This window comes from Onychostoma macrolepis, chromosome 03 (assembly GCF_012432095.1).
Source record: "Onychostoma macrolepis isolate SWU-2019 chromosome 03, ASM1243209v1, whole genome shotgun sequence".
Classification (NCBI taxonomy): domain Eukaryota; kingdom Metazoa; phylum Chordata; class Actinopteri; order Cypriniformes; family Cyprinidae; genus Onychostoma; species Onychostoma macrolepis.
Genome location: NC_081157.1, coordinates 5,044,794 through 5,070,468, shown reverse-complemented (window position 1 = coordinate 5,070,468; position 25,675 = coordinate 5,044,794). Strand labels below are relative to the sequence as shown.

Here is a 25,675-nt window from a genome sequence, read left to right as displayed (position 1 = left end):
AAAACATGTATTGCTTTCAGTTGTTTAGTTTCTGTAACTTTGCATCATGGCTTGTGTGAAGCTGTGCTGTAATACTGGGGTTCCCCTCATACGTCACACTCCAGGATTCCCCAACGACGCGTAACGCGCCTCAGTGAACTAATACAGTGATATAAGACCTCAGATCTCAGAATACACTGTATCTAACTGTTTTGAAAAAGAAATGGCTGTTTTGTTGTCTGTTGAGGAAGTACAGACGTTACTCTCATTGATAGTCGAGGAGCGGATCCAGCAAGAGAGTAATGGAGCAACGCGGAATTAAAATGTTTTTCAGGAGTCACGGCAGTAGAGGTGGCACATCTATAACGGCATGTAAATAATCTCGCCCACTCTAAAGCGGTACTAAACTGCAGTGGATATAGTTTGCATAATCATCAATGAAGTGTATTCTGAGGTCTTATATCACTGTATTAGTTCACTGAGGCACGTTACGCGTCGTTGGGGAATCCTGGAGGGTGACGTATGAGGGGAACCCCAGTTCCAGCACAGCGTCACACAAGCCATGATACAGAGTTACAGAAACTAAACAACCGAAAGCAATATGTCTTCCTCAGATGTAATGTTAGTTCTGTGCTTCAGCGTTGGGTAAAAGAGCATTATAATCTCCTTTGTGGTAGAGAAAGCTGCTTACATGTAGGCTACGGGAAACAGCGAAGATGTTGAATTAAACATACACACAATCAGCGTTTCCACAAGTTTATGCTGGCCCCGATAATCAAAACTTCTACTTAGCGCTTGCGTCTGCAAATCAGTTTTTGTAAATGAATGACTTGATCCACATATGGCCTTCATCAACAGCCGCTTGTGCCACCTGCTGGTGAGAGGCTGACAGCAGCTGGAGATCATGCATCAGTGCTCTACTGCTATTCCTGCGGTTCCCGGATGTGCATCCTGTTGTGGTAGATCACACTGATGATGTGTACATATTTTGGAAAATTTAAATGATTCTGATACACATATCAAACTTATTCTTTGTGGTTAAAAAGTCTGAATCAGTGCCGGTTGTTGATCTGGGTCTACATGGTCTGCAACAAGAGTCAAATTCTGAATATTTCTGTGTAAACGCAGAGAATCTAGCTATTACCATCTGCTAGTATATAAACACTTTAACGCTAATTTCGTTGCACTTCACCACTCTGTCTTAGGTAAGAAGGTAAAAGATGGAAGCTGTCATCAGAAGTGCCCTCTCAATGCTGGATAATGATCGACTGAATGACTTGATAGCAGAATTGACGAGAATGGGTGTGAAAACTGACGATGACCTCCAATATGTAACATCAGATGACCTCAAGGACTTCCTTTCACCAATAGATTGCAGGAAACTAATTCATTTCTTCAAAAGCAGAGTTTAGTCATTTATATTTAATACAACCTGAATTCCGGAAATGTTGGGACGCTTTTAAATTTGAATAAAATGAAAACTAAAAGACTCTCAAATCACATGAGCCAATATTTTATTCACAATAGAACATAGATAACAAATGTTTAAACAGAGAAAATTTAAAATTTTACGCACAAAATGAGCTCATTTCAACTTTGATGCCTGCTACAGGTCTCAAAATAGTTGGGACGGGGGCATGTTTACCATGGTGTAGCATCTCCTCTTCTTTTCAAAACAGTTTGAAGACGTCTGGGCATCGAGGTTGTGAGTTTCTGGAGTTTTGGTGTTGGAATTTGATGGCACGGCGGATTGTGTTTACCGACAGTGGTTTCTGGAAGTATTCCTGGGCCCATTTAGTAATGTCAATGATAGAATCACGTCGATGAGTGATGCAGTGTCGTCTGAGGGCCCGAAGACCACGGGCATCCAACAAAGGTCTTTGGCCTTGTCCCTTACACACAGAGATTTCTCCAGTTTCTCTGAATCTTTTGATGATGTTATGCACCGTAGATGTTGAGGAACATTGTTTTTAAAGTATTCCACAATCTTTTTATGCACTCTTTCACAGATTGGAGAGCCTCTGTCTCTCTTTACTTCTGAGAGACTCTGCCTCTCTAAGACATCCCTTTTATAGCTAATCATGTTACAGACCTGATGTCAATTAACTTAATTGGATGATAGATGTTATCCCAACTGAATCTTTTCAAAATTTCTTGCTTTTTCAGCCCTTTGTTGCCCCGTGCCAACGTTTTTGTCGATCACAGTTAACGGGCCTTCCTCCAGAGTGAATATGTTGGTGATTTTTTAAAATGGCTTTTTTTGGTAAACTTTGTCCGCAGTCACACTTTATTTCCAGAATGATCTTGAAATGCCTCTCTCTCCAGTGTGAACTCCTATGCGAGTCTTCAGGTTTCCTTTGACTGTGAAACGCTTTGCAAAATGATGGCATATAAAATAGTTCTCCCCTGAATTAAATCTCATGTGGGTTTCTTCACATGATTCCACACATATTTCATGTGAATCTTAAGATTTTCTATTTGTGAGAAGCTCTTCCCACAGGCTTCTCTCGAGGGTGTTGTTTTTTAATGTGAGCATGGAGGCTGCCTTTATGACTGAAACTCTTTCCACACTGAGCACATTTACAGCATTTCTCTGGCAAATGAGTCTTCATGTGGTAATTAAGGCTTAACTTATGTATGAAACGCCTTCCACACTGATCACATTTGAAGGGTTTCTTTCCAGTGTGCCTGATCTTGTGACACTTAAGGCTAAATTCTGTTGTGAGGGTCTTTCCACAACGATCACATGTGAACAGCTGCTTTCCAGTGTGAATTCTCATGTGGTAATTACGGGTGCATGTATGTGTGAAACTCTTCCCACAATACTTGCAAGTGAAAGGCTTTTCTTGAGTGTGAACTCTCATGTGGACTTTAAGGTTTTGTTTTCCAGGGAAACTCTTTCCACACTGTTCACATGTATAAGGCTTCTCTCCGGTGTGAATTTTCATGTGAGATTGAAGGGTGCCTTTCTGTGTAAAACTCTTTCCACACTGACGGCAAGTGAAAGGCTTCTCTCCCGAGTGAGTTCTCATGTGTCTTTGAAGGTGTGGTTTTTGAGCGAAACTCTTTCCACACTGCTGGCAAGTGAAAGGCTTCTCTCCTGAGTGAGTTCTCATGTGATTTTTAAGGTGTCCTTTTTGAGTGAAACCATTTCCACACTGTTGGCAGGTGTAAGGCTTCTCTCCCGTGTGAGTTCTCATGTGCCTTTTAAGGGCTCCTTGTTGAGCAAAGCTCTTTCCACACTGTTGGCAGGTGAATGGCCTCTCTCCAGTGTGAACTCTCTCATGCACTTGAAGTTTTCGTTTTTCATCGAAACTCCTTCCACAATGACGGCAGGTGAAAGAGCTGTTAGATTTGGTTTTCTGAGCTCTTTTTCGTTTAGAAGTTGTTGTTTTAGTCTGTGTAGGTTTTTCACCAGTTATTAAATCATGGTGTTTCTCATTCTGATCTGTCTGTTCCATTTCATTCAGATCTTGATTCTCCTCTTTTAGCACCAGCAGGCCTAAAGCAAAAAATAAAGAGACAAATACAAGTAAACCACAGCTTGAAGCCACAAAGCAAAAAATGCGAAAATCAACATGAAAGCTTTTAAGGCCGGGACACGTCAAGCCGACTTCAAAGAACTACCGGCTACAAAAGCCGACTGTCTCATCTCCTTATGTCGGCAGCGTCTGGACCAAAAAGCTGCTTGAGCACACTGCACAAACTGCAACCGACTACAAACCAACACATGCGTTCTGCACCTGTGTGAGAGGAATTAGCAGTCTATATCAGCAGCTAACAATAGTATACAGTGCCCTCCATAAGTATTAGAACAGTAAAGACAAAATTGCTCTGTTGGCTGTGGAATCAATACATTTGCAAATATGATGAAAAGATGAATATGAGACAAAACTACAGAATGTCACATTTTATTATTAGCCGTTTCAACACATACATGTGTAACCCAGTAGAATACAATTCTTCAGAAATGGGTTATCTTAATGTATTTGTTTTTATTTAGTCCTAATCCAGAGCTAAAATATGAATTAAATATACATCTCCGTATATTGATGTATAAAGAGGTGTGTTCCTTTAAGAGCGTCGTCCAAGTTCAAGGTTGATTGAAATGTACGTGTGTATAACGTGGCATTAACCAGCAAGTTAGGTGTTTCCTTATTTTATTGGTTTATGTGAATTAAGTTCCGCCCTCACAGGTGTTTTGTGTAACGTGAGTGGTTGTTTTTTGGAGAGGAGAGAAGTTGTGAAGAAGTGCGGGAGTTCAGTTGAGAGATAGCAGTGTGAGAGAGACGTATTGTTTGCGATAAGAGAGTGAATATATTTACAAGTTTAAAAATCTTGAACTTAATGTAGATCGTGTGTGAAACACTGACGTATTCATTTGTTTATTTGTTGAGATCGCCGCGTAGTGTTTTACGGCCATCCGGTGCGGTTAATCTGCCGTTCAGGCGCGAATACCGGCTGTGTGAGTATACTGCGCAATTCTGCGCATCTGAACTGATAAGTTAACGCAACAGTTAAAAAAGCAAGACTAAAGACAGTTACCGCAGTTGTTTTCCTCCACAACGAGGGAGTACATTTGAGTACCAGATAGCGCCCCAAATACCCACGTTATTTGGGGTTCCTCTGGCGACGCGGGAGGTGCGTTTCGTCGGCTGACGAGGGAGGGAGAGATCGAGGAGCTGCGCGAGGCCTGCTACAGGATTCCGGAATTGCGGTAGTGTTCACGAGATATTGAGATATCATTGTTTGATTTATTTTGCGCTCAGGAGAGTGAAGAGGCCATTTTCTGTTTCCCGGCCACTACGAACACGAGCCACGATTCAGGCCTGCAACGGGGGGTTTGTGATTGTGTGTGTGTGTGTGGGCCCACTATATTGGTTAATTTAGAGTTCTTCAGTGCACTGAACGCATAGGTGAATATTCAGAGTATATTTGGTCTTATATATAAGAGTTATTGAATACTTTCATCCCCTTTTGAGTTAATCTGTTCAAATCTGAGTGTATTGGACATATATACTTGCTTTAACTCTGTATATTCGGATATATTGCCTGTCTGGGGTAAATTGTGTCATATTTAAAGGACAAAGTGAGTGAGCGAATATTTCACATTCTGAAATCCCTTTATTTTATCTATTTACATTTCTATAATTCTATTCTAATTAAATACTCTACTTTTTTCATATTTTTACCAGTGTTTTATTCTTTCTAAAGTGTTTATGTTGACTTGATTAGTTAAGGTGCGTATAGATTTAATTCTGCGTAGCTTTCTAAAAGAAAATTATTCATTTAGTGACACCAGAGGGGCCTAACTTCAACATCTGTAGGCATTTTATTAATGAATCTGGAGCGCTTTCCTACTTAATTAAAATAAAGACAGGTAGGGGGCGCTACATAAAGTGGGGGCTCGTCCGGGATCTCCCTCTGGCCAGTCACAAATTAGTTGAAAGAAGAAAAGAAGAATTAAGCTCAACACCTACCCTGTAATTGCATTATAAGTAACTGAAAAGTGCATCAAGTGTTATCATGGCTCTAACAAAAGACCCCGGCCTCCAAGCAGAGTTGGCCAACTGGTGCAAAGATGCTAACATTGATGAGACCCATGCTTTAATGCTGTTAAACGTACCTGTTCACACAGAAGTGGCTGAAATTGAAGAGGCGATGGCCGCAGTAAAAGCTCTAGGAAGAGTTCGTGTAAGAGACACAAGAGAAGGACCTACTTCACATTCGCTGCTGGTGTTGTGTGAGTGCAGACAAACCATTGACCCACAGAGCATGCCTCCTGAAGTGTCAAGGGGAGAAAGGAAAGAGCCATGGTCAGTCATAGTAATCCAGACCAAGGAATCTGCACCTGACCCAGTTTCTGCAGGTTTTACGGAAAAGTTTGCAAAGTTCTTGATGGAAGAAGAAAAGTCTCTAAGTGAGGTACAAGCTTTGATTTCTCCCCACAGTGCCACAGACAGTTCCCCTGAGTCAATTATACGCGCCATGGGTGAGGTCCTGGAAAAGACTGTAAAGCACCCGAGTGACGGCAACACATTCCGACGCCTGCGCACATTTTCAGCCGTAGATCCAACCCCCATGGGCAAGGAGAATATGGAAAATTGGATTGACCAAGCTAGGCTGATGATAACTGAGAGTGACTGTTCTGAAAAAGAAAAACGACGCAGGATTGTGGAAAGCCTTAAGGGACCTGCATTGGATATTGTAAGAGCTGTCAGATTCTCAGATCCTGAAGCGAGTGCTTTGCAATATTTGGAAGCGTTGGAGAGCACATTTGGATCATCTGAGTCTGGTGAGGATTTATACTTCAAGTTTTGTCTTATGCGCCAGTGCACAGGGGAGGCTTTGTCTGAATTCCTGAGAAGGATGGAGAAGACCCTCAGCAAAGTAGTGGAAAGAGATGGACTAACCCGCCGTCTGGTTGATAAAGTACGAGTGGAACAGCTGATTAGAGGGGCTGTGAATTCTGACATGATGTTGCTCCAACTTAGGCTGAGAGAAAGAAAAAAATCACCCACCTTCTTTTCTGGGTCTATTGAAAGAAATACGTGAGGCGGAGGAGAGTGAAGCTGCTCGCCACAGAATGTCTGCGAAAGCTAAGGCCATACAATTCCGCGAAGAAGAAAGAGTCAGCACATCTGTTATCCAGGAACTCAAGGCCGAGCTTCAAGAATTGAGAACCCAAATAAGGGGAGTTGAGCCACAAGCCATGTCTACTTCCTCATTAGTGATTAAAACTAAAGGAAAACCTTTCCAGAAGAATGAGAAAACTGATGATTCAGAGGTTCAAGAGTTAAAGAAACAGGTCCAACACTTACAGCAGCAGTTGGCAGTTCTGAGTGTCAGTTCTACTCAATACTCGCCTCATGTTCCAGACCAGCGGCCAAAACCATCCCCGTCTGTGTCCACGTCGTTAAGATACCAGTCCACCCGACCAAGAGATGACTACTTCTGCTACAAGTGTGGAGAAGATGGCCATATCGCCACAAAGTGTCAAGCTCCACCCAATTCTGATCAAGTGATTCAAAAGCTGATTAGATTCGTTACGGCAGGCAAAGGGTGGAAAGCCGAGACGGCTGACAATAGAACTGCTCCAAACCAAGCATGTTTCTCCAAAAAGAGCCAGACAGCCATCCATGAATCCAGCCGTCTTCCTAAAGGACTAGTAGGACCGGCATCAACTGTAGAAGTGAAGCTTAATGGCAGTGTATGTCATGCACTGTTAGACAGCGGATCACAAGTGACGATTGTGTTCGAAAGCTGGTATTCCAAGAACCTGCCTGATGTGCCAATTCACCCTTTGACTGGATTATCCATATGGGGCCTCAGTTCTTCCAGTTACCCTTATAAGGGCTATATCATAGTGGATGTCACCTTTCCCGCCTCTGTCACTGGTGTGGAGGAGCCGTTGTCCATCCTGGCTCTCGTATGTCCTGAACCCCAGGGTCCTTCCCAGTTGCCAGTCATTATTGGTACCAATGCCAGTTTCTTCAAACGCCTTGCTGCTCTTAGCCATGATACAGAAGGAACCAGTGTTGCTCGTGCGTTGAGAATCCAGACTCGACACCCTGCCATCCATCAGCAGCAAAAGACTGAAACTCTCCCTGATAAACCTGAAGGAAAAGTCCGATGGATAGGACCTGGTGATTGCATAGTTCCACCACGGGGAGAAGTGTGTGCTGTCTGTAAACTAGAGACTGACATGCCTTTGCGGAAAGAGATCTTTGTGGTAGACACCCCAGAGGAGGATCGTCTTCCGGCTGGAACGTTCATAACCCCAGTTGTACTCCCATCCTCAGCAGTAGAAGGACAAAATATACAAGTGTTGGTCCATAATGAAACATCAAAAACTGACACACTCACTGTATCGTCTGGAGAACAGAGCTCCCAAGCAATAGACCCGAGTTTGTTTAATTTTGGTGAGTCGTCCATTCCTGAGGCCTGGGAACGGAGGCTACGTCAAAAGTTGTCAACCAGAGGTGATGTGTTTTCTGTCGAGGAATGGGATGTTGGATTAGCTCGTGGGGTTGAGCATCCCATCAGACTAAAAGACACCAAACCATTCAGAGAACGCTCCAGACGCATCGCTCCTGCGGACATCGAGGATGTACGACGTCACATCAAAGACCTGTTAACAGCGGGAATAATTAAGGAGTCAAGGAGTCCGTATGCATCGCCCATTGTAGTAGCACGGAAGAAGAGTGGGGCAATCAGAATGTGCATCGATTATCGAATGCTAAATGCTCGTACCATCCCTGATCAGTACACCACTCCCAGGATCGACGATGCCCTGGACAGTTTGGCTGGTAGTAGATGGTTCTCCGTACTGGACCTCCGCAGTGGATACTATCAAATAGCCATGACGGAGGAAGATAAAGAGAAGACAGCGTTTATCTGTCCCCTGGGATTCTTTCAGTTCGAACGTATGCCTCAAGGAATTACTGGAGCTCCAGCCACATTCCAGCGGCTAATGGAGAAAGCGGTAGGCGACATGCATCTGCTCCAAGTTATAGTGTACCTTGATGACATCATTGTGCTCGGACGCACTCTTGAAGAGCATGAAGAGAGGCTGTTAAAAGTCCTGGACCGTCTGAGAGAGTGTGGCCTGAAAGTGTCAATTGACAAGTGCCAGTTTTGCCAGCCTCAAGTACGGTATGTGGGGCACATTGTGTCTGCTGCTGGCGTATCACCAGACCCAGCCAAGATTGAAGCAGTAACGCTGGAAAAAGCCCACCGACCTAAAGACATTGAGGTCGTTCTTGGGGTTTTGTGGATTTTACCGGCGTTTCATAAAGGATTACTCCGCCATTGTGAGGCCTTTGACAGAGCTCACCAAAGGTTACCCACCCACATCTGGGCAGAACAGAAAGCCAATAGATGGCCAGAAGTACTACAGAGTATCTGAGAAATTTGGAGAGCGTTGGGACGACACATGTACAACAGCTTTCCATAAAATCATTTACTGTCTCACACATGCCCCCGTACTTGCTTTTGCTGATACTGCCAGATCATATGTACTGCATGTAGACGCCAGTCTGAGCGGACTGGGTGCCGTGTTGAATCAGGAGCATTCTGGAGGACTGAGGCCCATAGCCTACGCAAGTCGGAAACTAAGTGCATCCGAGCAACGTTACCCCATTCATCAGCTAGAGTTCTTGGCGCTCAAGTGGGCGGTTGTGGATAAGTTTCACGACTATCTATATGGAGCACAGTTTGTGGTAAAGACCGATAACAATCCACTTACCTATGTGCTGTCAAGTGCCAAGCTGAGTGCGACGGGTCATCGTCATTCTCTTGTCCCACAGCGTTGGGTCTTGGTAAAATGGAACAGCTGACTAATGCAGAGTTGAAGAAGGCTCAAGAGGAGGACCCTGTAGTTGGTGTAGTAAAGCGAGAAGTGGAGTCCGGAAAGTTCCGATACTACCATTGCTCTGTTACAGCGACAGGGACACAAGTTAAACATAAAGAGTAAACTTCTGTACCGAGTCACCAAAAGTTTGTGTGGTAGAGAAAAGACACAACTCGTCTTACCTGAGAGGTACTGGTCCCAAGTACTGCAATCCTTGCACGATGACTCAGGTCATTTGGGAGTAGAGAAAACTACTGAACTCTTGAAAGATCGTTTCTATTGGCCGAGAATGTCCGCATACATAGAGCAGTATGTTAAGGATTGTGGCCGTTGTGTAACGAGAAAGACATTACCCAAGAGGGTTGCACCTTTGAACCACATAACCAGCAGTGGGCCGTTCGACTTAGTGTGCATTGACTTCTTGTCCATTCAGCCTGACTCAAAAGGCATTGGAAATGTTCTCATTGTAACAGACCATTTCACACGCTATGCTCAAGCGTTCACCACCAAGGACCAGAAAGCTCTAACTGTGGCCAAGATACTGTGTGACAAATTCTTCATTCACTATGGCTTACCCTCCCGCATCCATTCAGATCAGGGTCGAGATTTTGAGAGTGGTCTCATAAAAGAGCTACTAAACATGCTGGGAATCAGAAAATCCAGAACATCTCCCTACTATCCACAAGGAGACCCACAGCCAGAAAGGTTCAACAGAACACTTCTTTCCATGCTTGGTACGCTGAATCCTACAGAGAAAACCAGATGGAGTCAACACATTAACAGATTGGTACATGCTTACAACTGTACTAAGAACGAAGCAACCGGGTTTTCACCATATTATCTTCTGTTCGGAAGAGAGGCTCGTCTGCCGGTGGATGTGTGTTTCGGGACTTCGCCTGATGGAAAGGGAGCCGGTAGCCATCGACAGTATGTGGAAAGAATGAAATCAGAGTTACAGAGGGCATATCAGTTAGCCACTGAAACTGCCCAGAAAAGTCAACAGAGGAACAAACGATTGTATGACAAGCGAGTGAAACACCAGAGTCTAACTGTGGGAGATCGTGTGCTGATAAGAAATCTGGCCTTGACTGGAAAGAACAAACTTGGGGACAAGTGGAATTCTGTTCCTTACCTGGTGGTGGAAAAGCTAAAGAACTTACCAGTGTATCGCCTGAAAACCGAATCTGGTATGGGAAGTGTAAGAACATTACATCGAGACCATCTCTCACCAGTTGGGGACCATGTGAGGTTGGCAGATCCTGGAGAACCAACTAAAGTTTCTGCCCCGCCAGAGACAAGGAAAAGATTGATGGAGAGAAAACAGAGAAGAGGATTAGGAGAAACGAATGTGGCCCTGACAGAGAGTGAATTGAGGAACCACTCTGAAAGTGAAGAGGATGACCTGTGGTACTACTACTCGGACAGGGTGGAGAGACAGCACAGGCCAGAGTGTGTTACACGGGAGGAATCTACAGTGGAGGAGGAGCCTTGGAGGTGAATTGGATGGACCCCTTGCCGAAATGGCAGAGCCGATGATCACTGAAGGCGGCCCTAGAGGGCTCTCAGATCAGAGTTCAGATGAAATGGGAGATCCTGGTTTAGAAGGGGGAGAGCCTAAAATAGTTAATGCTACTAAAGAGGTAGTGGAGACTGTTCATTCCCGTCCTAAAAGAGACATAAGACCAGTAGTCAGGTTGAGCTATGATAATCTGGGCCAGCCCACTAACCGACCCTTAACTTTGGTTCATAGAGGGATGGTCATAAATGTAGAGGGTGGGGAAGAGTCAGAACAAAAACCCTGTAACACCATGTGGTGTCACCCTATGGCACAGTGTGTTCATTGTAACCAAGTAAGCTCTTATACTGAGCCGAAAGTTACCATTAAAGTGTTGAGAAGTAATCTCATGGGGTCATGAGCCGTTTAGAAGGGGGAGCATGTAACCCAGTAGAATACAATTCTTCAGAATTGGGTTATCTTAATGTATTTGTTTTTATTTAGTCCTAATCCAGAGCTAAAATATGAATTAAATATACATCTCCGTATATTGATGTATAAAGAGGTGTGTTCCTTTAAGAGCGTCGTCCAAGTTCAAGGTTGATTGAAATGTACGTGTGTATAACGTGGCATTAACCAGCAAGTTAGGTGTTTCCTTATTTTATTGGTTTATGTGAATTAAGTTCCGCCCTCACGGGTGTTTTGTGTAACGTGAATGGTTGTTTTTTGGAGAGGAGAGAAGTTGTGAAGAAGTGCGGGAGTTCAGTTGAGAGATAGCAGTGTGAGAGAGACGTATTGTTTGCGATAAGAGAGTGAATATATTTACAAGTTTAAAAATCTTGAACTTAATGTAGATCGTGTTTGAAACACTGACGTATTCATTTGTTTATTTGTTGAGATCGCCGCGTAGTGTTTTACGGCCATCCGGTGCGGTTAATCTGCCGTTCAGGCGCGAATACCGGCTGTGTGAGTATACTGCGCAATTCTGCGCATCTGAACTGATGTTAACGCAACAGTTAAAAAAGCAAGACTAAAGACAGTTACCGCAGTTGTTTTCCTCCACAACGAGGGAGTACATTTGAGTACCAGATAGCGCCCCAAATACCCACGTTATTTGGGGTTCCTCTGGAGACGCGGGAGGTGCGTTTCATCAGCTGACGAGGGAGGGAGAGATCGAGGAGCTGCGCGAGGCCTGCTACAGGATTCCGGAATTGCGGTAGTGTTCACGAGATATTGAGATATCATTGTTTGATTTATTTTGCGCTCAGGAGAGTGAAGAGGCCATTTTCTGTTTCCCGGCCACTACGAACACGAGCCACGATTCAGGCCTGCAACGGGGGGTTTGTGATTGTGTGTGTGTGTGTGGGCCCACTATATTGGTTAATTTAGAGTTTTCAGTGCACTGAACACATAGGTGAATATTCAGAGTATATTTGGTCTTATATATAAGAGTTATTGAATACTGTCATCCCCTTTTGAGTTAATCTGTTCAAATCTGAGTGTATTGGACATATATACTTGCTTTAACTCTGTATATTCGGATATATTGCCTGTCTGGGGTAAATTGTGTCATATTTAAAGGACAAAGTGAGTGAGCGAATATTTCACATTCTGAAATCCCTTTATTTGATCTATTTACATTTCTATAATTCTATTCTAATTAAATACTTTACTTTTTTCATATTTTTACCAGTGTTTTATTCTTTCTAAAGTGTTTATGTTGACTTGATTAGTTAAGGTGCGTATAGATTTAATTCTGCGTAGCTTTCTAAAAGAAAATTATTCATTTAGTGACACCAGAGGGGCCTAACTTCAACATCTGTAGGCATTTTATTAATGAATCTGGAGCGCTTTCCTACTTAATTAAAATAAAGACAGGTAGGGGGCGCTACACATGTTTTACCAAATAAAAGAACAGCACTTTTAGAGTTCTTCCCACTCACTGATGCGAGCATAAGTATTGGGACAGTTGAACATAAGGCAGATATAAAAGATTAAAAGCTATTGTTTAGTTGCAGATCCCTTGCACACAATCCCAGCAGTGAGTCTGTGACCCGTAGACATCACCAGACTCTTGCTCTCATCCTTTCAAATACTTTTCCCAGCCTTTAATGCAGCCAATTCCAATTGTTGCTTGTTTTGGGGAGTTTCTGCCTTTACTCTCCTCTTCAGCTGCTGAAATTCATGTCCGATCGAATTTAAATCTGGAGATTGACTTGGGCAATCTAAGACTTTCCATTTCTTTGCCCTGATAAACTCCTTGACTGAACTGGCAGGGTGTTTTGGGTCATTGACCTGATGCAATATGAAGCACTTCCCAATGAATCTGGTGGCATTTTCTTGAATATTGGTAGGCAAGATGGTTTTGTACCCTTACAAATTCATTCTGCTACTGTCATCATACATTAAGTCATCAGTAAAGTTGAGAGGGCCTGTTCCAGAGGCAGCCATGCATGCCCATGCCATGACACCACCTCCACCATGCTTTACAGATGAGGCTGTATGCTTGGGATCATTGCAGTTCCCTTTTTTTCTCCACATTTTTGCTTTCCCATCACTTAGATAAAGGTTCATCTTTGTCTCATCGTCTTTTTTGCAAACTCTAATCTTGCCTTTCTATTTTTGGAGCTGGTCAGAGGTTTGTATCTTGCTGTGTAGCATCTGTTATTCTATGTCAAAGTCTCCTGAGGACAGTAAATTGTCAGAGCATCACCCCAGCTTTCTGGAAGTTGTTGGTGATTTTACAGACACGTCTTTTAGGGTTCATTTTCACAGCTTTTATGATTTGTCTGTCATCAACTACTGTTGTTTTCTTATTGGTTGCTGGTGGTTTCCAAACTCTTGATTTCTTCATGCTCTTTGTTTTTGCTCGAGCTCTAATTGACTTCCTCTTTTCTTTTAGCATCCAAATTGCTTGCTTTTCTCTCAAAGTCAGCTCCCTCATATTCATACTGGTTTGTGTGTGTCATCATCAAATGCAAGATTCAGAATGCAGAAGTAATGGATATAACTGATGCGAAACATTCCCTGCTTTTAACATCTGAAGAATTAATGCAACAGGACACAGCTGATCACTTAGAAAGACCTGTGAGGCAACTGTTCCAATACTTATGCTCACATCAGATAGAGGGATGAAACTCTGAAAGTGCTGAACTTCTGAGCTGGTAAAACATCTATGTGTTGAATCACCCAATAATAAAATGTGACATTCTGTAGTTTTGTCTCATATTCATCTTTTAATCATATTTGTAAATGTCTTGACTCCACAGCCAACAGAGCAATTTTGTCTTTACTGTTCCAATACTTTTGGAGGGCACTGTATATTTGTCATTCAAAAGGAGAAAACTGAAACAAGGATATACAAGATAAACGCAGATATACAAAACATAAACAAAGCAGCGCTTGCTAACTATTGTGAATATCAGTTACGTTGATGATAATTCATTGTAATCAGCTCATGTTGTTATGAAAATATTCACAAATTGGAATGCTTGGGTAAGATATTAGAACAGCCTTCTTTCTCTGATTCAGAGTTCAGTTTAGCGAACGAGTCAGTTCTTGTAAATTAAAGCGAAAGTGATGAAAACTAGTAAGTAAATGAAGGCAACAGAGTTATCACTCTTACTGACGGACCTGATCCTGATTCAACATGTTGAATTGGGCAAACTGCCACCGACGTGGAGGTCTGCTACCCAAACCTGACGGGTCCCGAAATGCTCACGGGTTTCAGGTTGGGTTTGGGTTTAACGAATAGCTTCAGGTTTTGGTCGGGCTCGGTTTGTAGCAAAACTAAAACTATATGCAGTAGGCTATGCTGCTTTCATAGATGCATGCACACACACATTACTGAACACAGATATCGAAGATCACACAGCACATATACACAGAAACATTGTGGCGCACAGAAATTTGTATTAATAAAATAGCTTCTACACTGGCTCGCTACATTATATTTCTTAGCAACGAAGTGTAAAATCACTGTTTTTGAAGCAAATAAGCTTTATTGCTTGTAGAGAGAGATGCGCAGATACAGGTAATGCACACACACAACTTTCATCCCTCTCTCTCCCTCATGCGCTAATTAATTAAAATAAATGCAATCTTACCACACTACTTCACCTCTGTGTCTAATAGGCAAGATGGCGACGAAGATGGCAGCCACGGTTTGTTGCTCTTTGGTACTTGTACTTTTTTTGTTTGTTTGTTCTGTCTTAAGCAACTTTTCACGATCAGGTTTACTAGAAACGAACTCCTGGACATCAGAAATAGCACACCAAATAACTTTCTGCCGACATTTGAGCATTCAGATGTTTTACTGGACATTTTAGTTGGGAGGAGCTGCGTTCCTATACAAGTGCCCCCCGAGGACTCTGTGACGTGGTCCGCTCTGAACAGCTGGAAGCCCATTAGATGTAATGCGCTGTCTGGACTCCATTCAGTTACAAATAAACAGAAACATACTTGAATGAAAGAAGGTGTCCTGAAAACGGTTCATAGCGCTTTATTTGTGTGTGACTAATTTTCAGTCCTGATTAATTCATTATGATCAATGTATCACGTAATCTTGTAAAACATCGATGCTTTTGTATTTAAATCTTTAACAAAACATGCAAGCAAACGGCTGCTTTTATCATGTTTGTTTTGTGATCACGCTAGTTCCAGTGATTTATTTCTGACTCGTTTCCGATAATTTCTCTTTGTTTGTCAAATGATGGAGTAGGGTGACGTTGTTCCAGAGGCGTGTAAAGGGTGGGTTTTAGCGCTGCGGAGCTTCTGGCCCGATGGTGGAAACGCAGTGTGATTTCGGGCTCAGTTCTACAGGTCTATTAGCCCCGCCAGCCCCGCCGAAAGGACTGTCTCGCACTGGGCCGACAGTGGAAAAGCAGCTATTGGTGTGCACCTGCCCAGCCATCAGGACTTCAACTCCAGAGTGAAGAAACGGGCAGGTGACATCACAGACCCCTCTCAGACTGGTCGTTGTATGACATCAATGTACCGCAAGAGCGATTCGAAAGCATGCAGAGCCTCTTTGTAGCTCTCGATGTCATACAACGATTGGTCTGTGCAGTGCCGCCAAAGCCACAAGAAGGCAAGCCAAAACATTGTAGCGGACCAGAGGCCGTTTTATTTGAATGGATGTCAATGGAGAAGAGGCTTCACTATGCTGAACACTATGCTCATTATTTAACCCTTTAAAACATAAGCGTTAATGGCAACAAAAAAAGAAAATTCATAATCATATTACTCAGCGACCACTAAATTGAGTAACATAAATTAGGTATCATTTTTAGATATTTAATACAACTCCGATTGGATTCGTCTGAAGCCATACACTTACGATGCCTTGAGGGTGAATAAAATACATGCTAATTTTCATTTTTGGGTGAACTAACCCTTTAAGAATAAATATTAGCAAAATCAAAAATTTTAGCCGGGGAATGACCCTATGAGTTTCTTCAGAAATATCATTAATTTCTGTAGAGCTGGACATTTTCAAATGAGCGAGTTCAGCTTTGAGAATGAAACCAACCTGTTTGTGCCTCGGTCTCTTCTTGTTTCAGACTAAACACTTCTTCAATCCTGAAGTCTTCACTCTCCTCTTTAATAATCGCCATCTTTATGTCAGTGTCACGTGGATCTCAGTCGCTTCAGCAGGAGTTTTTCTGTTTAAGATGAAGAGAACAATAAACAGAGAGCAAAATAAACCCAAACTAAATCTCTCCATCAGCTCCCTAGTTCAGTAGTCAGCTCACTAGTTCAGCAGTCAGCGCAATAGTTCAGTAGTCAGCGCAATAGTTCAGTAGTCAGCTCACTAGTTCAGCAGTCAGCGCACTAGTTCAGTAGTCAGCGCACTAGTTCAGTAGTCAGCGCACTAGTTCAGCAGTCAGCGCACTAGTTCAGCAGTCAGCGCACTAGTTCAGCAGTCAGCGCACTAGTTCAGCAGTCAGCGCACTAGTTCAGCAGTCAGCGCACTAGTTCAGTAGTCAGCTCACTAGTTTAGTAGTCAGCGCACTATTAAGGAGTCAGCACTAGTTCAGTAGTCAGCGCAATAGTTCAGTAGTCAGCTCACTAGTTCAGTAGTCAGCGCACTAGTTCAGCAGTCAGCGCACTAGTTCAGTAGTCAGCGCACTAGTTCAGTAGTCAGCTCACTAGTTTAGTAGTCAGCGCACTATTAAGGGAGTCAGCACTAGTTCAGTAGTCAGCTCACTAGTTTAGTAGTCAGCGCACTAGTTCAGTAGTCAGCTCACTAGTTTAGTAGTCAGCTCACTAGTTCAGTAGTCAGCTCACTAGTTCAGTAGCCAGCGCACTATTAAGGAGTCAGCACTGGTTCAGTAGTCAGCGCACTATTAAGGGAGTCAGCACCAGTTCAGTAGTCAGCACTAGTTCAGGTAGTCAGCTCACTAGTTCAGTAGTCAGCACACTGGTTCAGTAGTCAGCACTAGTTCAGTAGTCAGCGCACTGGTTCAGTAGTCAGCTCACTGGTTCAGTAGTCAGCGCACTAGTAAGGGAGTGAGAGTTAAATCACCTGATTAGACAAAACACTTAAAACTAGTGCTGCAAATTCATTAAAGAGTAGTCAGCGCACTGGTAAGTAGTTCTAGTAAGTAGACTACTAGTAAGTGAACTACTGCAGTAGTTCAGTAGTCAGCGCACTAGTTCAGTAGTCAGCGCACTAGTTCAGTAGTCAGCGCACAAGTCCTGTAGTCAGCGCACTAGTTCAGTAGTCAGCGCACAAGTCCTGTAGTCAGCGCACTGGTTCAGGTAGTCAGCGCACTGGTTCAGCAGTCAGCGCACTGGTTCAGCAGTCAGCGCACTCGTTCAGCAGACAACGCACTAGTTCAGGTAGTCAGCGCACTGGTTCGGTAGTCAGCTCACTAGTAAAGGAGTCAGCACTAGTTCAATAGTCAGCGCACTGGTTCAGTAGTCAGCACTGGTTCAGTAGTCAGCGCACTGGTTCAGCAGTCAGCACGAGTTCAGTAGTCAGCGCACCAGTTCAGCAGTCAGCGCACTAGTTCAGCAGTCAGCGCACTAGTTCAGCAGTCAGCGCACTAGTTCAGCAGTCAGCGCACCAGTTCAGTAGTCAGCTCACTATTAAGGAGTCAGCACTAGTTCAGTAGTCAGCGCAATAGTTCAGTAGTCAGCTCACTGGTTCAGTAGTCAGCGCACTGGTTCAGCAGTCAGCGCACTAGTTCAGTAGTCAGCGCACTAGTTCAGTAGTCAGCTCACTAGTTTAGTAGTCAGCGCACTATTAAGGGAGTCAGCACTAGTTCAGTAGTCAGCTCACTAGTTTAGTAGTCAGCGCACTAGTTCAGTAGTCAGCTCACTAGTTTAGTAGTCAGCTCACTAGTTCAGTAGTCAGCTCACTAGTTCAGTAGCCAGCGCACTATTAAGGGAGTCAGCACTAGTTCAGTAGTCAGCGCACTATTAAGGGAGTCAGCACTAGTTCAGTAGTCAGCGCACTATTAAGGGAGTCAGCACTAGTTCAGTAGTCAGCACACTAGTTCAGTAGTCAGCACTAGTTCAGTAGTCAGCGCACTAGTTCAGTAGTCAGCTCACTAGTTCAGTAGTCAGCGCACTAGTAAGGGAGTGAGAGTTAAATCACCTGATTAGACAAAAACACTTAAAACTAGTGCTGCAAATTCATTAAAGAGTAGTCAGCGCACTAGTAAGTAGTTCTAGTAAGTAGACTACTAGTAAGTAGACTACTGCAGTAGTTCAGTAGTCAGCGCACTAGTTCAGTAGTCAGCGCACTAGTTCAGTAGTCAGCGCACAAGTCCTGTAGTCAGCGCACTAGTTCAGTAGTCAGCGCACAAGTCCTGTAGTCAGCGCACTAGTTCAGTAGTCAGCGCACTAGTTCAGCAGTCAGCGCACTGGTTCAGCAGTCAGCGCACTCGTTCAGCAGACAACGCACTAGTTCAGTAATCAGCGCACTAGTTCAGTAGTCAGCTCACTAGTAAAGGAGTCAGCACTAGTTCAATAGTCAGCGCACTGGTTCAGTAGTCAGCACTGGTTCAGTAGTCAGCGCACTGGTTCAGCAGTCAGCACGAGTTCAGTAGTCAGCGCACCAGTTCAGCAGTCAGCGCACTAGTTCAGCAGTCAGCGCACTAGTTCAGCAGTCAGCGCACTAGTTCAGCAGTCAGCGCACCAGTTCAGTAGTCAGCTCACTAGTTCAGCAGTCAGCGCAATAGTTCAGTAGTCAGCACCAGTTCAGTAGTCAGCTCACTAGTTCAGTAGTCAGCGCACCAGTTCAGCAGTCAGCGCACCAGTTCAGTAGTCAGCGCACTCAGTTCAGTAGTCAGCTCACCAGTTTAGTAGTCAGCGCACTATTAAGGGAGTCAGCACCAGTTCAGCAGTCAGCGCACTAGTTCAGTAGTCAGCGCACTAGTTCAGTAGTCAGCTCACTAGTTCAGTAGTCAGCTCACTAGTTCAGTAGTCAGCACATAGTCAGCGCACTAGTTCAGTAGTCAGCGCACTATTAAGGGAGTCAGCACTAGTTCAGTAGTCAGCACACTAGTTCAGTAGTCAGCACATAGTCAGCTCCCTAGTTCAGCAGTCAGCGCACTAGTTCAGTAGTCAGCTCACTAGTTCAGTAGTCAGCACATAGTCAGCGCGCACTAGTTCAGTAGTCAGCGCACAAGTCCTGTAGTCAGCGCACTGGTTCAGTAGTCAGCGCACAAGTCCTGTAGTCAGCGCACTGGTTCAGTAGTCAGCGCACTGGTTCAGCAGTCAGCGCACTGGTTCAGCAGTCAGCGCACTCGTTCAGCAGACAACGCACTGGTTCAGTAATCAGCGCACTAGTTCGGTAGTCAGCTCACTGGTAAAGGAGTCAGCACTAGTTCAATAGTCAGCGCACTGGTTCAGTAGTCAGCACTAGTTCAGTAGTCAGCGCACTGGTTCAGCAGTCAGCACGAGTTCAGTAGTCAGCACATAGTCAGCTCCCTGGTTCAGCAATCAGCGCACTGGTTCAGTAGTCAGCTCACTGGTACAGTAGTCAGCACATAGTCAGCGCACTGGTTCGGTAGTCAGCTCACTGGTTCAGTAGTCAGCACACTGGTTCAGTAGTCAGCACATGGTCAGCGCACTGGTTCAGTAGTCAGCGCACTGGTCCTGTAGTCAGCGCACAGTTCAGTAGTCAGCTCACTGGTTCAGTAGTCAGCACATAGTCAGCGCACTGGTTCAGTAGTCAGCGCACTATTAAGGGAGTCAGCACTAGTTCAGTAGTCAGCACACCAGTTCAGTAGTCAGCACAGTCAGCGCACTGGTTCAGCAGTCAGCGCACTGGTTCAGCAGTCAGCGCACTGGTTCAGTAGTCAGCTCACTAGTTCAGTAGTCAGCTCACTGGTTCAGTAGTCAGCACATAGTCAGCGCGCACTGGTTCAGTAGTCAGCGCACTATTAAGGGAGTCAGCACTAGTTCAGTAGTCAGCACACTGGTTCAGTAGTCAGCACACCAGTTCAGTAGTCAGCTCACTGGTTCAGTAGTCAGCGCACTGGTTCAGTAGTCAGCTCACTGGTTCAGTAGTCAGCACATAGTCAGCGCACTGGTTCAGTAGTCAGCGCACTGGTCCTGTAGTCAGCGCACTAGTTCTGTAGTCAGCGCACTGGTTCAGTAGTCAGCGCACTAGTAAGGGAGTGAGAGTTAAATCACCTGATTAGACAAAAACACTTAAAACTAGTGCTGCAAATTCATTAAAGAGTAGTCAGCGCACTAGTAGTCAGCGCACTAGTTCAGTAGTCAGCGCACTAGTTCAGTAGTCAGCGCACTAGTTCAGTAGTCAGCGCACTAGTTCAGTAGTCAGCGCACAAGTCCTGTAGTCAGCGCACTAGTTCAGTAGTCAGCGCACAAGTCCTGTAGTCAGCGCACTAGTTCAGTAGTCAGCGCACTAGTTCAGCAGTCAGCGCACTAGTTCAGCAGTCAGCGCACTCGTTCAGCAGTCAGCGCACTCGTTCAGCAGACAACGCACTAGTTCAGTAATCAGCGCACTAGTTCAGTAGTCAGCTCACTAGTAAAGGAGTCAGCACTAGTTCAGTAGTCAGCGCACTAGTTCAGTAGTCAACACTAGTTCAGTAGTCAGCGCACTAGTTCAGCACATAGTCAGCTCCCTAGTTCAGCAATCAGCGCACTAGTTCAGTAGTCAGCTCACTAGTACAGTAGTCAGCACATAGTCAGCGCACTAGTTCAGTAGTCAGCTCACTAGTTCAGTAGTCAGCACACTAGTTCAGTAGTCAGCACATAGTCAGCGCACTAGTTCAGTAGTCAGCGCACTAGTCCTGTAGTCAGCGCACTAGTTCAGTAGTCAGCTCACTAGTTCAGTAGTCAGCACATAGTCAGCGCACTAGTTCAGTAGTCAGCGCACTATTAAGGGAGTCAGCACTAGTTCAGTAGTCAGCACACTAGTTCAGTAGTCAGCACATAGTCAGCTCCCTAGTTCAGCAGTCAGCGCACTAGTTCAGCAGTCAGCGCACTAGTTCAGTAGTCAGCTCACTAGTTCAGTAGTCAGCTCACTGGTTCAGTAGTCAGCACATAGTCAGCGCACTGGTTCAGGTAGTCAGCGCACTATTAAGGGAGTCAGCACTAGTTCAGTAGTCAGCACACCAGTTCAGTAGTCAGCACATAGTCAGCTCCCTAGTTCAGCAGTCAGCGCACCAGTTCAGTAGTCAGCTCACTGGTTCAGTAGTCAGCACATAGTCAGCGCGCACTGGTTCAGTAGTCAGCGCACTAGGTTCAGTAGTCAGCGCACTAGTTCTGTAGTCAGCGCACTAGTTCAGTAGTCAGCGCACTAGTAAGGGAGTGAGAGTTAAATCACCTGATTAGACAAAAACACTTAAAACTAGTGCTGCAAATTCATTAAAGAGTAGTCAGCGCACTAGTAGTCAGCGCACTAGTTCAGTAGTCAGCACATAGTCAGCGCACTAGTTCAGTAGTCAGCTCACTAGTAAGGGAGTGAGAGTTAAAGGGGTGGTTTACTGCTTTTTTTCTTTGCTCGATTGTGTTTATGGGGTGCAATATAACATGTCTTCGTGTTTTGTTTGTTAAAAAACGCCTTATTTTTCATATATTTCACCTTTATTGTAAGCCGCTTTCTCCTCTGTCATTTGAACGACCGGTTGACTTCCTGATTCTCTGAAACCACGCCTCAGAAACAGGTGATGGGCTCAGATTGGTTAGTTGGGCCGGTGTGTTGTGATTGGCTAAACGGCGTACTGCACACTGTCCGGAAACGTTCACGCCCATCACCTTCACGGCGACAGTTGCATGTGCTCCGGTCAAATGTAAATAATGGTGTCAATATTGCCGTATCAGTTTGAGCCAGAATCAGACCCAGAAAGCGGTAATGAAGAGAGTCAAGCAGAACTTCTGCAAGCACGGCTCTTACAAACGTTTCTGAATGAAGTTTGCTGTTGTGATTACATATAATTTTTGAAGTTTGTACACGTTTGTCTTATACACACAAAATAGCATCGAACTAACTGGCTACTAACCAAACAGCGTTGGCTTGTGTTTACGTTCTTGATCAAATAGAAAAATTACGTCATAAAGTATACATGGAAAATACATTTACAAAATTAGTACATAATTACAAATTCGGGTCCAAAATATTTGTACGCGTTTGTCATAGACACACGAAATAGCATTTAACTAACTGGCTACTAAAGCCAGCGTTGGCATTTGTTTACGTCCTTGATAAAACTAAAACATTACGTCTGAAATTATACATGCAAATACATTTAAAATTATGAAATCTTACTCACAGGTTGTGGCCCAACAACCGCTGCCTCTGGTTTTAAAGTTGGAACTGCTCCATATTTTAGTAATAGTTTCTGTGTGAATCCTCTTTGGCATGTTCCGGAGGGAGGGGTTGATGCAAATTTATGGGTTTTTTACGTATGCAACCCGGGAAGTATCTCGTTGTAGTCCCGTATGAGTCGTTTTTGTAGGCATTAAACTTCCTGATTTTTAAAGACGATATCTCCGCTTACGTTGAACTTTCAGCGCAGCAACTTTGCGGATACTGTTCATGCACCAACAGCAACATTACACACTATTTAAAATGAAAAAAGTGAAATCGCAGTAAACCACCCCTTTAAATCACCTGATTAGACAAAAACACTTAAAACTAGTGCTGCAAATTCATTAAAGAGTAGTCAGCGCACTAGTTCAGTAGTCAGCACAGTAGTTCAGAAATCAGTGCACTAGTGAGGGAGTGAGAGTTAAATCACCTGGGGCCGGTTGCACCAGCTGGACGTACACTCGGTTGTAAGACTAGGCTGGATGTAAAATGCGTTTTAAGTCCTGCGTAGAATTAATAACTGTTGCACCATCTGGGCGTAGCGCACGTCTGAGACTAAATCTCACACAGAGTCAAAGGTAGGTGTAAAGTGAAAAGCCTGGACTTGTTTCCATAGTGATAATAAACATAATAAACAAAAACAATTAAAAGACAACGGCGTGTCTGATATACATGCTACACGATCGACGGGCTTTCAGGCGTGAAAGAGTAATGAGAGACCGCACCAATCCTCTAGATATATATGGAGACAGAGAACTTACTGAAAGGTTTGGTTTCAGCAGGATTGAACTGTTATAATTATAAAGATTCTGGCATACCCGGTATTTTTAGCTGTATTGATGGTACTCACGTGTGCATTCAGGCACCATCTACAAATGAGTACCTTTCTGTAAATAGGAAAGGCTTTCACACAATCGACGTACATGTTGTGTGTGATGCAAACATGAAATGAATAGATGTGGTGGCGCGTTGGTATGGGTCTACACATGATGCACGCATCCTTCACTTCTCTGTCTCGTCTCCACTCTCATAACTTCAGTAAAACCGCCTGAAGATGCGGTTCCCTTGTCCTTCGAGCAGGGAACGCTGTCGTGTTTTTTGGAGCTGTCCGCGGTGTTAAACACGGATTGGGATTATCTGCAAAAGTTGAAATTAAAATATAATTTGCTTCAGAAATTTGTGTAGGTTACTCCGTACTCGGTGTAAACAGGTCTATAGCCTATAACTATTTATTAGCCCACTATTTAAGTGGTAATGTTACCTTCGTAGTGCTGTCTGATGAATCATTTGACGTGGAAGAAAAACTTCATCTACGCTGCTTGCACTAGTGTCACAGGCTTCAGGCCGGGAAACGTCTCCAAACACATCCATTATAATGGTGCTGTAGGGTGAGATTTTAGGAGGGGGTCCTCCAGCCGTCGGGGGTTTCTGAGCAGACTAGAGTCTCTCCTGGCTGCCTGAAGAAGATCTTTCCATTTTTACATTTTGTTTTTACTTCCTCGACTGTCCGGTTTCCTGATCCACCCTCAGCTTCATGTACTGCCGCTGTTATCTTTGGCCAGATGTCTTGTTTTTTCTTATTTGTTACTGAATTGTTTTGTTTGCACACTAAAATATGCATATACTTACTGAAGAGTTCAATCATTTTTCTTGTTTCACAATCGGAGTAATTTAATTTCCTTCTTTTCGGTTCAGCAGCCATTTTTCATTTATTAATTGGAGCCGGCAAATTCACGTTGTAACCATAGTAACGCGAACGGCGGGGACGCGCACAGTCTAGCTGAGCTTAGCTGCGCCTAGTCCTAGTTTTAAATGATGCAACAGCTGTAAATATTCATCGGAAAGCTGGACGTAACTAAGTCCAACGCAGTTTACACCCAACGTTTTTAGGTCCAGCTGGTGCAACGGCCCCTGATTAGACAAAAACCCTCGAAACTAGCGCTGCAAATTCATTAAACAGCACAAACTATACAGACAGTTCATAATTAGTTGTGATACGGCAAATCAGATTTTGTAGATTACACACACTAAATTACACCAGCATGATAACATTTTCAGCAGGTTTGTAACCGTTGTGTTTGTTGTTCTCGCTGCATTTACACAGTTTTGACCAACAGGTGATCAGCGAGCGGAGATTCGAATCACTGAATCATTTGAGAAGCAACCGATTCAATCGAGTCACTGAATCATTTGAGAAGCAACCGATTCAATCGAGTCTCAGAAAGCTCAGTTTCTCCGTCGCTACTTAGAAGTGAGCTCATTAGTGTTTATGATGAACTGATTCAGGACACAGCGAGCGAAACGAGACGCACCTTTCATGTGCAGATGCGTTTACTCACACACAATAACGCTTATTAATGTTAGATAAAGCATTACAATGTTACATTCAATATCAAATAATTAATCTTGCATCGCTTTAAAAACTATACAATTGACGGAACTGTTCCTATCAGTTTAAGCAGTTTAAATACTTAAAAACACAGACCTTTCTTGAGCCGAATCACAACAGATGCGGGAGCGCGCGCGCCCCTATGACGTCACGCCGCCAAAGCAAAATAAAAGTCCTTTCTCAAACCCAGCTCAGTCACAATAAACAGCTTTCATACAGAGCTCTCATTGGCCAGCTGCTCAGAGAAACCCTGCCGTTCTTACTGTATGATCAAACATTTAAGTCCTGCTGGAAGAATGTACTGACCAGAGTGATTGACCGATTCTATCTTTAGCTGAAAGAAACTTGCCACCGAGAGGGAAGAAACAACAACTGGGCAGCACTAAAAATGGCAATTTCCAAGGCTTAACTGAGCTGCTAGCACGTTATGATGTTACAATGGCAGAGAAGCATCTTCCAAAAAAATAACATCATACCTGTCATGATGTACTCAAAATGAGTTTTTGCGGTCTATATCTGAATGCACTGTCAGCTAAATCTGTACACGTATTAAAGCAGCAAAATACTTTGCTGTCCAGTTTGACTGCACTCCAGACGTTTCAAAACAGCAGCAGACCTCTGTTAATTGAAGTGATTGAGAAGAATTTGGGATTGGAGTTAAATAGTTGT

General features: G+C 43.9%; 1 protein-coding gene across 4 annotated transcripts; it reads right to left on the bottom strand.

Moving 5' to 3' along the window:
- Positions 1–779: 779 nt before the first annotated feature.
- Positions 780–25,160, bottom strand: LOC131536279 (gastrula zinc finger protein XlCGF8.2DB-like). 4 transcript variants are annotated; one of them, XM_058769101.1, is made up of 4 exons: positions 23,879–24,598; positions 22,580–23,754; positions 16,357–16,489; positions 780–3,481 (listed from the first exon to the last, which is right to left on the bottom strand). In XM_058769101.1, the coding sequence occupies exons 3-4, from the start codon at positions 16,439–16,441 to the stop codon at positions 2,454–2,456; spliced, it is 1,113 nt and encodes a 370-aa protein (XP_058625084.1). In that variant the 5' UTR covers positions 16,442–16,489; positions 22,580–23,754; positions 23,879–24,598; the 3' UTR covers positions 780–2,453. The 4 variants fall into 4 exon arrangements, with proteins under 4 accessions (XP_058625084.1, XP_058625083.1, XP_058625085.1 ...); XM_058769100.1 differs by lacking the exons at positions 22,580–23,754; positions 23,879–24,598 and adding an exon at positions 25,103–25,160; XM_058769102.1 differs by lacking the exons at positions 22,580–23,754; positions 23,879–24,598 and adding an exon at positions 24,644–24,687.
- Positions 25,161–25,675: the final 515 nt, after the last annotated feature.

Excerpts from the sequence above, each read along its gene's own strand:
- LOC131536279 (XM_058769100.1), bottom strand. The coding sequence starts at position 16,441 with ATGGCGATTATTAAAGAGGAGAGTGAAGACTTCAGGATTGAAGAAGTG. Across the intron at positions 3,482-16,356 it reads AGAGACCGAGGCACAAACAG|GCCTGCTGGTGCTAAAAGAG; the intron begins GTTGGTTTCATT and ends TTTTTGCTTTAG.